The sequence below is a fragment of the Anser anser genome, assembly GCF_964211835.1.
Source record: "Anser anser genome assembly, chromosome: 1".
In the NCBI taxonomy this organism is placed as follows: domain Eukaryota; kingdom Metazoa; phylum Chordata; class Aves; order Anseriformes; family Anatidae; genus Anser; species Anser anser.
This window is the reverse complement of record NC_139720.1, coordinates 102,279,888-102,292,333: the sequence shown is the minus strand read 5'-3', so window position 1 is coordinate 102,292,333 and position 12,446 is coordinate 102,279,888. Positions and strand designations below refer to the sequence as shown.

At 47.5% G+C, this 12,446-nt stretch overlaps 1 protein-coding gene across 2 annotated transcripts; it reads left to right on the top strand.

The window, feature by feature from the left end:
* The first annotated feature begins 3,389 nt into the window (after nt 1-3,389).
* On the top strand, nt 3,390-10,899 carry C1R (complement C1r). Of its 2 annotated transcripts, none has more exons than XM_083799042.1 (11): nt 3,390-3,544; nt 4,310-4,538; nt 4,767-4,959; nt 5,127-5,270; nt 5,429-5,625; nt 6,099-6,246; nt 6,330-6,451; nt 7,066-7,144; nt 7,576-7,716; nt 9,307-9,381; nt 9,616-10,899. In XM_083799042.1, exons 1-11 carry the CDS (start codon nt 3,537-3,539, stop codon nt 10,416-10,418), a joined length of 2,139 nt encoding a protein of 712 aa, XP_083655168.1. In that variant the 5' UTR covers nt 3,390-3,536; the 3' UTR covers nt 10,419-10,899. The 2 variants fall into 2 exon arrangements, with proteins under 2 accessions (XP_083655168.1, XP_083655167.1); XM_083799041.1 differs by having other exon boundaries at nt 3,412-3,544; nt 4,295-4,538.
* Nucleotides 10,900-12,446: the final 1,547 nt, after the last annotated feature.

Here is a 12,446-nt window from a genome sequence, read left to right as displayed (position 1 = left end):
CTGCGGGGCCCCGCGGGGAGGGGCGGCACGGCACGGCACGGCACGGCACGGGACGGGACGGGACCGGGGGGCCCCAGGGGACGGGACGGGACCGGGGGGCCCCAGGGGCCGGCGGTCACGGCGGGGCCAGGCCCGCGGGAGGGGAGGGGGAGGCGGCGAGGGTGGGGGGGAGATGGGCCGGCGGGGGCACGGAGGCTCCTTTCAGAATAAGAGCCGGGAGGGACGGAGGGAGGGAGGGACGGAGGGAGGGAAGGAGGGAGGGATGGAAGGAGGGAGGGATGGAAGGAGGGAGCGGGACGGGGGCCGCCCCACCGCCCAGCACGGCGAGTCCCCGGCGGGCGGCTGCGGGCACTCGGTGCTGCCGATCCCGTTCCAGCCCCTCGCAGCCCCCCCCCTTGTTCCCCTCCTGCCTCCCCCGGCCGAAGCAGCGCCCAGGCAGCCCCCGGTCCCCCTGCGGGAAGCGGCTGTGGTGCCCCGAGGCAGCGAGGACGGCTGAGGCTGCCCCTGCTGCGGCCGCCCACGGGGGTCCTCGGCTCCTGTTGCTTGCGGACATCGCGTTTTTTCTCAGGGTACCAGGGTCCTCAAGCTATACAAGAGAAATGGGCCATCGGCGGCAAGGATTTTGGTGTGAATTCCAAGGGCTGGGGCAAGGGGACTAGTCCCGGGTTCACCATGTTCTCTTGTTCACCATGCACTCTTGAGAAAGTCCATAGGGGGAGGGAGGATCAGGCTGACCTCCAGGTGTAAGAAACCACTGCCTCTAGTCCCAGTTCTCCTTCTGGCTTTCCTTGCGCTGCCCCCCTTGGCTCTCATAGCTCCACAGCTCTTCTCTGCATTCAGAGACCGAGGGAGAGAATCAAAGGAGGTGAGGTCCCCTGAAAAGAGGGGCCAGTGTCAGAGACAGAGGTGTCCTTTAGGGAGGACAACTGATGGGATGTGCAAAGACAGGAAAAAAATCACATACCTGCACCTATAGAATCACAGAATCATTAAGGTTGGAAAAGACCTTCAAGATCATCTGGTCCAACCAGCACCCTACTACCAATGTCACCCGAAAGCCCTCGGGGAGTTATTTCTGAAAGAAACTTGTGGCTTCCCCCAAACAAAAGATTGAAATGTTCAGTACTCAGAAATATGTAGCTACTGACAGTCAAAGAGCCATGAAGTAGGCAGGTTTTGAAAATACAGGCCTTTTTCAAGCAGAGAAAATATATTTTTTTTTTTCTCCAACAGCTCATTTAAAAACTAGTATTTTACAAAGAGCTGCTTTCCAGAGAAGCGAAAACATGACTGCAATGAGAAAAGGACTGCTTAAGAACATGCAGTAATACAAGGTGTCAGGGAGCTGCAGCTTTACCTACAGGTGCTGACCTCTGGCTCTTGAAGGTTGTCTCTGAGGGCATCACAGGCAGCAGCACCCTGTCAGTATCCACCGTGCAAGGATGCCACTGGTTGGGACACAATCAAACACAACGGGCAATCATAGCCAGGCCACCCAGGATGTCATTTATCTGCTCCATGCAGGCCTCCGTGACATATCATTCCTTCTACCACCAGGATCCTCTGTGTTATCTTTGTTGCATTGTGAGCTCCCAAGAGCCAGGGCTTTGACCGCCAGCAACTGAAGCTGGTTGAACTGCTGCCCTCTTCCCACTCCTACATACAAGGAGTCCTGAGCTGCTTCTGATCCTCAACACCAAGCTCACTTCACCACATCCAAACTGATATCCTCCAGGCTGTGCAATCAACAGTTCACTTCAGGCTCTGCACCACAAGCTGGCCAGATCAGGCAGGTCTATGGGACATGTATCTGGCTGCTCCAGATAGATGCATCTCAGGCTATCCACCCTTGCTTTACCAGCTGAACTACTCTCCTAGTACCCCAGATAGTGTCACCGGGGTGGGGGGCAGCAAACACATGGGATATTTGCCATGGAAGTGCCACCAGGAACTCCTAGTAGTGCCCCTTGGATATAAGATTGCTGTCAAGATCACATTGAAATGATCAGCTTCCTTAAAAACGATCCTAAATCACTTCCGTCCATCCATCCTTTGCACGTGAACACCCTCTTCCCACCAGTGACCTGCTGGTAACATGTCTCTCAGTAGTTTCTAGTGCTTCACAGCTTCTTTCCAGATATGGTGGTCTCTGAGTAAAAGCTTCCCTTCTGGTGGGACAATAAGCCACAAGAACCTGCTCCAGTGCAACACAGAAGTGAGGCTGCCCAAGAGTGTTCATCAGGCAGGGGAAATGTTCAGAAACCAGGAAGTACCAATGTAATGTCCCCTGCTTCATCTTAATCCTGATGTGTGAGGCCATGCATTATTGCAGGGGCACTAATTAAATGTTTATGAGTTCTTTTCCAGATAATAATTCAAAGGCATTTTGATGAACAGGTTTTCGAGTCTTCAGTACACTTCCATAAATATCCTGGGGGAAAAAAGAAAAAAAAGAAAAAAAAACTTCATTCTTTTTAACGCTATTTTCATATCCATATTCAACATGTTTTTGTAGCTGTGGATTATTTCCTATCATTTCAGTGCAAGAATGTAATTAGCTTCTCCGTATCCGTAATTCTAAGGGAAAACACTAGAATGGTGTTTTACCTCTTACACCAAAATCTGAAAGCCATGAAATTTTAAACTTCATGAAGCTGGTGGTGCACAGTACAGGGCTTGGGCACTGTCCTGATAAAAGCCTGAAATGTGTTTGTAAATTACTATCTTTTCTCATTTCCTCATTAAATAATGAAGGCCCTATCTATCTTGTTTCTCCTAAAAATGCTTCAGGCTTTTGCAGAACATGCAGCAAAGAGGCCTTGAAACAGAACTTGTTATCAGAATGTTTATAATTCTATAGGTCTGTTCATTTCTATTAATACCTATTCAGCTCCAAAGTCTGAAGTTTCTTGCTTTCCCTGAAGAGGTTCCCAGTTCCCATCTCACAAATAATAATAATAATAATAATAAATAAATAAAATAAAATAAATAAAATACATCAAATGAGTGCTCTTCAGCAAACCAGAGCAGAGAAGACTACTTTTTGATGGTTTGATTTTTTAAAATTTAAATTAAACAATTTGTTAGTACTATAATTTCTGGACTTCTTCCTATGCCAGAAGACAGCCAAGAAGGAGTGGGAGAGGCTATAGGACGACATCTTTAGGAGCAAACAAACTCTCAGCAGCTGCTAGGATGCAGATAGAAACATCGCCAAAGGTCTCCGGTAATCGTTTTTTCTGCCCTTTTCTGTGTAAGGGAAAGATGGCATCTGCCTGGCTGGGATTTAACAGCCCCCAAAAGCACTCTGAATGTTTCCCAGGCCGGTGTCCGCACCGGAGCTACAGCAATTCAGCAGCAGAGGGCAGCAGGCGCCGGGATAAGAGAGCCTCGTCCAGCCCAGGCTGTGTGCATTCCGACTTTTCCCACCCTCTGCCTCTTCCCACCTCTGGAGGGGCGAAGGGCTTCCAGCCGCCCGGAGCTCCGGCTCGGACAGCAGGCAGGACGGGAGAGGTGTGGGCACCGCGGAGGAGCGCATGGAGATGTGAGTGTGGCCAGCTTGGGAAGGGGGACACACGGTGACATCTTTCCGGGAGGGAGCTGGGTGATTAGGCTGTTCCAGGAAGGAGGTCAGAAAGGCTAAACACGCGCTCACTAGCCCTCCATTAAAACTTTGCTAGCACATAGGGTTTAGGATCTTCCTGGCTGGTCTTTTCAGGAGGTCTGATCAATGAGCATGTTTCGGAGGAGCACCGTTAGTCCTGCCCCCCAGAGAGGGAGAGGGAAGGTCTGCAAGCTGAGAAAAAACATGAAAGCCAACTTTTGAAGAAGGGGGGCTCAGGCATGACCGGGTAGTATTGCTCCTTAGCAAACTGAGCTTGAGACCTTCAGACCCTGACCAAGTTAACTGGGCAAAGACCCTAAGCTATCTATCAGTAATCAGAAATGACCCACTGGCCCAGAGCCAAGGAGAACCACACTTCCACTGGTTCCAAGAAACCGAGCCCCATGACTGGTGGGAAGAAACAGCCATTGCTCAGGGAAACCACCTACGTTTCTTCAGACTGCTTCTTGGGCTGATGAATCTCTTTGGCTTGGATCACAGAGCCTTGCTGGAATGAAGTGCTATTGTCTTTGTTTCAGTGGTTCTGCTTGATCCTGAGTGATCCAAGCCAAAAGCTGGACCTGCAGCTAGGCCTTCCGTGTTTTTGCATTCTGCTAGACAGTGTGCAAGTCACTTGTGAATTCTCCCCCGATTTCAGATGGCTGAGTTTTGTGCTATGTCATAAGGTAGTTGCCATGTTCGCAGGCACATTCCTTCTCTCCTGTGGGCCATCCTCTTTTTTGGAGTGACCAGTTCCAGTCCAGTGCCAAGAAAACTTTTTGGGGAAATCAGATCCCCAAATTATCCTAAGCCATACCCCAACAATAACATCAGCAGCTGGGATATCATCGTCCCAAAAGGCTATGTGGTGAAGCTGACCTTCAGATATTTTGACCTGGAGCCGTCTGAGTCCTGCTTCTATGACTATGTTAAGGTATGTGGATAGATACCTGGGCCAGTGGGGAGGTAGAAGTGGGAGTCTAGTGACCCCTGCATGAAACCGCTGCTCATTCACAAGGCCTCCTCTCATGCTTCCCACAGAAGGAAGGAGCTTTATAAAGGTGGTAACGGGGGAAGGAGGCAAGTTGTGGCTGGGTAATAGTGATGCATGGAGAATACTCACTTTTACGAGGCTACAGAGATTTCCCCTTAACCCTGACAGATCAAAGCAGACAAGAAGAACTTGGGCCGATACTGTGGTCAGCTTGGGTCAACCACAGGCAATCACCCGGGAAGAAAGAAGTTTGTATCTCAGGGAAACAGAATGCATCTGGAGTTTCACTCTGATTTCTCCAATGAAGACAATGGCACAGTCATTCCCTACAGAGGCTTCCTTGCCTATTACCAAGCTGTAGGTGAGTAGGAGATAACTTATCACGCCTACGTTGGTCCTACTAATCTCCCTCGACAGGCAAATCAAGAGAAGGCTTGAGCAAGGATATGGATCTGTGTGTCCTTTCAGTGTCCAGCAGATAGCTTTGACACTTTCCTCCCTTTATCCCAGCATCTCTTTTCTCTTCAGATCTTGATGAATGTGATCCTAACAATGCTGCTGAGGACAACGAGGAGCCTCGGTGTCAGCACATTTGCCACAACTATGTGGGCGGCTACTTCTGTTCTTGCCGGCCTGGCTACCAGCTCCAAAGTGACCACCACTCTTGCAAAGGTAAACTGAGAGCTTGAAAGATCAGATGGACTAAGGAGGGTCCCAGGGCAGGACCCATTCATCCAGGAAGGGTGGGAGAAGTGTCTTGGGACGCAATTAACAGGGCAACAGATGATACAGCCCCACATTGTTAAATCTGTTTTCTTCCTCTACCCCAGTGGAGTGCAGCAGTGAGTTGTACACAGAGGCATCTGGGTACCTGAGCAGCCCCGAGTATCCCCAGCCCTATCCTGAAGACCTCCGATGTAACTACAGCATCCGCCTGGAGAAAGGCCTGTCTATCATCCTGAAGTTCCTGAAGCCCTTTGAGATCGATGACCACCAGCAAGTTCATTGTCCTTACGATCAGCTCAAGGTACTGGTCATTAGCAAACCCACCTTGCAGCCCTGCTGCCAGGCCTGGGCAGGAACTGTGAGGACACCGCTACTGGCACAGGAAATTTAGGATCAATACAAGAAGAATGCCCCAGAATGGGAAACTAATCGGTTCCCTTGTCCCTCCCTCAGCTCTCTTAATTGCCATTGTCCTGAGATCAAGAGGCCCTGGGTCACAAGCTCCTGGGAGCCAAAAATATCACCCTTCTTCCAGTTTTATCTTCCTTTGCTTTAGTCTCAGGATTCAAAGGGCTCTGATTCCCATGATAACGGAGAAGCAGAGCTTGTGGTAGGCCAGTCCTTTGTTCTGATCTGACAGTGCAGACATCGACAAAGATGAGTCAGACAGCCAGCTCCGTCCACCATCACGGGCACTTGGTCTGGATTGAGATAGGGGAACCAGAGCAAAGGCGTGTATGTTTCTGTCCCTGTGATACATGTCTTTGTCACCAGATCCAAGCACAAGGGAGAGAGATTGGTGAATTCTGTGGCAAGGAGTCACCCGGCAGCATTGAAACCAAAAGCAATGAGGTGGACATACTCTTCCTCACCGATGAGTCAGGGTTCAGCCGTGGCTGGAAGATCCACTACACCTCAGAGAGTAAGATGTTATTCCCCTGAGACCACTGCAGCCTATGTACAGCATTTGTTAATAACCACTCACCTCATCCCATTTTCTAACAGAAATACGGTGCCCGCAGCCTGTCCCACTGGATCAGTTTACTGTCATCAGAGACCTGCAGCCTGTGTATCGATATCAGGACTATTTCATCGTCAGCTGCAAGACTGGCTATAACCTGATGAAGGTGAGACCCATTCTCCACTCCCTTCAGCTATTTCCTGGCATCTCTTCAGTCTGTGCAAGTCTTTAATTTCCAGAAAAAAATTCTTTGGAGATTTAACTCCTGGCAATCTTTCTGTTTCTGTTTTCCCTTGCCTAGTCAGGCTTTTTTTTTTTTTTTCCCAGTGTTTTCTCTTTTCCTAGTCCCCTTCTTTGTGCATTTACTTTCTGACAAAGAGGCAAGCCCTGATAGATGAAAGAACAAAGATCCCAGGAAATATTGGTAAGCAAGAGTCTCTCTTTGGAAGGATGTGAAATCAGACTGGAAGCAGAAAATGCTACCTGCCTCCCTACCCGTCCTAATGCCAGGGCTGGGTAGCACCGCAGACCTGTCACGTTTTTATGGTTGCTGGCTGCTTATACCTTGGCTTACTATGAATAATTTGTAGCCTGTGGCAAACACAGGATGCAGGAAAGGCGGCAAAGGGAGAGGCCAGCAACTGGAATGGAGTGCTGCAGGGAAACTGTTGGACAGCAATGGAAAGATGAACAGATAGGATAATATATCTATGTGGAGAAGGGAATATAAGACTCTGCACATCCAGCAATGCTTTTTTTTTTTTTTTCTCTTCCATGCAGGGCAGCCAGAAACTGCTGTCCTTCACTGCTGTCTGCCAGGCTGATGGAACATGGCATCAATCCATGCCCCGCTGCGAAAGTGAGTGAGCTGGGAACTGGGTTAGTGCCCCTTGCTGTGGGTTATTCTCCCAAATACACGGGGAGTTCAGCCTCAATGACACAATTTGTCTTCAGATAGAGACTCGTCCTGATTGGAAGGACCTGTGAAGGTCATCTAGTCCACTATTAACTTTTGTTACACCTCCTGCTTGCAAAAACTTAAATGTTTTCCCTCCCTTACAAAAAAGCATAGCATAACACAAAATAAGTCAATGGAATGTTATAACATTTAAAAGCTAAAGATTCCAGTTTGGGAGCCGTTTCAGAAAAGCCACTCTCTGCCCCCTGTACTAACTAGCTTTGTACCTACGTACCATCCTTCATATCATGGCCACAATCCAAGTCAAGCCTAAACCTTCAGGTGTTAAGTCTGTCTTTGTTTCATCTCTTTTTTCTTTTTTTTTTTTGTAGTTGTGAACTGTGACAATCCTGCAGAATTGACCAATGGTGTATTCAGATATGTTAACAAACCTGCAAACAACAACTACCAGTCAGTGATCGAGTACCAGTGCAATGAGCCATATTACCACATTGTCACCAGAGGAGGAGGTGGTGAGTCCCAGTCCCACACAAATACTGAAATATGTTTATGAAAAGCCTGCCCAGATATCCAGTTAGAATTGCCCAAACCTCTGCTCCCCAGGCTTAGGGCTCTTGCTTTCCTCCTGCAAAGACTCTCCAACCTTTCCTTGGCTCTGCAGCATAGGTCCTGAGGATTGCTGTCTCAGCCCATTCCTACCCCACTTCATTCCCAGAGACCTTCACATCCCTCCTCCAGGCTCTTGTTAACTTTTGAGGAAGGTCTTAGTCATGATTCTCATAATAGTCATCTATAGTCATGATTTATTTTTCTCTGGTGGATTTCATTCTTTCACCGAAACTTGAGGTAATCAATAATATGCTGAAACTTGATCACAGAAGTCCAAGTTGCTACAGATGCAAATAAATAAACTCAAACTCCACTCCACTGTAATGCTGTTTACTCTCTTTGGAAAATTGTCCAACAGTGGAGACATCTAGGAACTAAATAACATACATGAAGAAAAAGCAACTTGTATGTAGCAAGTCAGAAAAATTAAGGCAACATTCAAAACCATACACTTACCTTCTTTCTGCACCTGAGACATGATTTGATGACACAGGAGCTTAGGTTACAAGAAAAGTATAAAAAGTTCATGATTTCCTCACCCTGACTGCTCATGTAGCCTCCACACACACACACAGACACACAAAAGAAGTAAATTTTTAACCTGATTCAGTTCCTGGATATGGTTGCCAGCACAGACTCACAAACAGTTGTGCAGCATGCCTCAGGGAGCTGCACACTGGCATTGGGGTCAGGATCAAGCAGCTAAGGGGTACTTTAATTTGGAACTAATGTTGAATTTGATTATTTTTGCACCTGAGTTTAACTCCTTACTATAGAGTCAGAGCTCAATCTGAACAGGAGCGAGTAAATATCAGCACTAGCACATGTAAAATTCTGATAGAAAGTGATTGTGGTTTAGTCAATTTCCAAAGAGAACAGCAAAGAGTTTCTTGAAAACATTTAATACAGTATACATTGTATAAATGGCATATAAAATATTTTTAGTCACCAACACAAACTTTCTAAGAAAAGCAATAATTTTGGAGGTTGTGGAATTTGCATTGAGAGATGACTCACAAGTTAGCTGACCAGCAATATAGCTTAGAAATAACTACTGATTGTGCACAGGAACAGATTAATCTTTTTCCTTGTTCTGGAACAAAACACTCTATCCTACTCTCTGCAAACAGCAGCGACCAGAGACTTGAATCTCAAATCCACGTCTCTACTTCTTCTCTCCCTTCTTTGGGCTAAATAAGGTCAAACAGTGCTCCGTAAGCATGTGAAGTTCACTCAGCTGGCTTTTTAGGCATTTCTTCTCTAGAAGCGGTGCCTGAACTTTCCTGTTCTTCACTTGGAAACGAGGTGCTTTGAGATGCACAGGCTCTTCCATATGGACACGTTTCAGACTATGCCACAGGCAGCTTCTCCTGGGAAAGGGTGCCTCTGGGATTTTAGGGCTGAATGGGACATCTTGGAGAGAGGAACCCCTTCGTTCTTCCCACCCTGTGCCTACAGGCCTGGGTCTCATTCGCTCCTGTCTCATCCTACAGGCAGGTTCACCTGCTCTCCTGAGGGAACCTGGGTGGATGAAGCTGGCCAGGCGAGGATTCCTGTCTGCTTGCCAGGTTAGTAAAAAAGTATGATTTTTGACTGGCGTTTACTAATCCATACTTGTCATCAATACCAAGCAGGGAAAACATGCAGGGAGGAGAGTGAGGGTAATGTTGTCAGTGAGGAAAGACAGGGAAATTCATCCAGGGAGGCAAAAGTAAGGTGATGTGGAACAGTGATGGTGTAAGAAGGAGAGAGACAAGCCAGGACAACAAGGGGTATCATGATCTCGTTGCCTCTCTCCACAGTGTGTGGGAAGCCAGTCAAGCCTGTTGCTGAAATCCAGCGGATCTTGGGCGGCAAGCAAGCAAACAGAGGCAGTTTCCCTTGGCAGGCTCTGACTGGCATCCATGGACGTGGAGGTGGAGCACTCTTGGGCGATCGCTGGATCTTGACTGCTGCCCACACCATCTTACCCAAAGCGTCAGGAGGAAACAATATAAGCCTAGACCAGCTAGCAGAGGAGGCTAACATTTTCCTCGGCCACACGGACGTAGAAGAGCTCCACAAGATGGGCAACCACCCTGTGCGTAGAATCTTTATCCATCCAGATTACGACCCTAAAGATGAGCACAACTTCAATGGGGACATAGCACTGCTGGAGCTGAAACACCCAGTAACCCTGGGCCCTGCAGTACTGCCCATCTGTCTCCCAGATACTACCAACACCACTTTCTACATGGATGGGCATATGGGCTACGTGAGCGGCTTTGGTGTGGAAAAGAACTTTCTTTCAAATCATTTGAAGTATGTGAACCTGCCAGCTGTTTCCCGGGAGAAGTGCCAGAGCTGGCTGGATAGTAAGAGTGGACAGATGCCTATGGTTTTCTCTGAGAATATGTTCTGTGCTGGCTTCCTCACAGTCAAACGGGATACCTGCCAGGGGGATAGTGGGAGTGTCTTCACAGTGTTAGACTCGGGAAGTGGACGCTGGGTGGCTACGGGTATCGTTTCTTGGGGTATCGGCTGTGCCCAAGGTTATGGCTTCTACACCAAGATCCTCAACTATGTGGACTGGATCAAAGAGATAATAAGGGAGGATAGGCTCTAAATATTCCCCAGTAGCTGAAGAATCACTGATATCATGTAGATTTCCAGACGCAGCAAATCATATCCAAAGCTTTCGATGATGTCCTAAAGGCTTTTCAAACACAGAGACCATGTAACCTTCAACATGAGCACTTCCGAAAGCCACCATATTGTTTGATGAATTCTTGGTGGCACTGTCAAAAGTTACCAAAGGATCGGTCCCATTAGCATTTTGTGGGTGTTCTAGTTCTTCCAAAGGCAATCTTACTGTTGGACAAAGCTTTACTAGTACCAGAAATCTCATGACAGCAAACATGCTATTGTGTGAAGTGCTGACAATATCATCAGACTACTGCAGTCTACATTTGTAGTCCCCATTGTGTGGGAAGTTTGCAGTGCAGCAAACCTTCTTGAAGGCTGTGGTACTTTGTGCTGAGTACAGTGTGTATATGCCCATTGGCATCAGTAAGATTCTATGAATATTAAAATAATTGCTGGAGAAACCAGGTGTGTTATGTTTTTCTGTCTTTGCTTTTAACAACTACTAAATATTCCCCATAACTGAGAGCCGTTTATGGACTGTATCTATATAGGGATTGCTCTGTCTACCGCTAAGATGTTTCCAGCTGTGCAAAGGCAAGTGGCAGTTGCTCACCTCTCACAAAGCTACCATTAGTTTACCCGGTCTGGAACTCGAGATGGCTCCAAGGGAGGCAAAAGTCATCTGTGGAATGCCACATTCAAAAGACAAGGAATGCAACAATCAGTCTTGTGGAGAAAAGATCCCAGGAACATTTCTTGATCAGAATTTGCCAATTGTTTTTTTATGCTATACGAAATAAAGCTCTGACTGCAGGACAGTAGCTCTAAACCGATTTTGACTCAGAGAGACATGTCTACTGTTGTGGGTATTCTCTGCAGTTGTGTCTTAACTAGTTTTGTTACTGCAGAACAACCTACCTTTTTCTCGTGACAGAGGAACTCTGGGTGTGAGGTCATAGTCACCTTCTCGCTCTGTTTTCTGTGAGATCCAGCTCCAGATCTTCTCCAGTGTCAGGATTTCTCATTTGCTTTTAAGATAACATACCCTGGAGAGTGATCTGTGAAATTCACACCTTATATAAATTCACCTGTGATCTCCAGGAGTCAGTATTCTGTTGATTTTGCCATTTGTATGGGCAAGAGGGAAAAAGAACATGTAAATAGAAGGTGTCCAGTTGCACGGGAGCCAGTTGTTGGGGACAGAAGGGATACTGAGGCATATGCAGCTGGGGCTATTCCATATTCCAGAAACAGAGAATTTCTGGAATGCTTGGTGAGTTCAAGCGACAAAAACATCAAAATACTCAACTCTTCAGTCCATGTAAAAATTGGGAACAAATATGAGAAACCATCTTAAGAATCTCCTGCTTTGCAAATGGCTAGGAAAATTTGGGATCTGAGGCATGGAAAATACACAATTTGGCCCAAGCCCCTGTAAAAACTGTGACTCTCCTAGGAATAGCAATCCCAGCTAAATAGGTTTCTTTCCTGTTTCCTGCTCCTGGATCATTCAACCACACTTCTTTTTCTCTTCTCCTCTGCTCTCCTGAATTGATTTCAGCACTTTGTCTTCTTGTCCGTTTCCAAAAAGATTGGAGTTAATCAGTGGGCTAGGGAGTAATAATACAATGTTGCTTGCCTGAGTGGTTTTGTGGTCATAGAAGCTAAGAAAATGTCATACCTTAGATTGAAGGTCACTTTTTCAGAGCTTCTACTGGATTCATTTTTCCTGTATTGTACATTATTGGGCTGTTTCTTAGGCTATTATTAGGTGCAGAACCTTTCCCTAACACCCAGCCCGACCCTCCCCTGTCCCAGCCCCATGCCGTTCCCTCGGGTCCTGTCGCTGTCCCCAGAGAGCAGAGCTCAGCGCCTGCCCCTCCGCTCCCCTCGTGAGGGAGCTGCAGGCCGCCATGAGGCCTCCCCTCGGCCTGCTCTGCTCTGCGCTGAACAAACCAAGGGGCATCAGCCACTCCTCGTACGTCTTGCCCTCCAGATCCCTCACAAT

Coding starts and splice junctions, on each gene's coding strand:
- C1R (XM_083799041.1), top strand. Junction 5,626..6,098: donor GTCCTTACGATCAGCTCAAG/GTACTGGTCATT, acceptor CTTTGTCACCAG/ATCCAAGCACAAGGGAGAGA. Junction 9,382..9,615: donor GATTCCTGTCTGCTTGCCAG/GTTAGTAAAAAA, acceptor CTCTCTCCACAG/TGTGTGGGAAGCCAGTCAAG.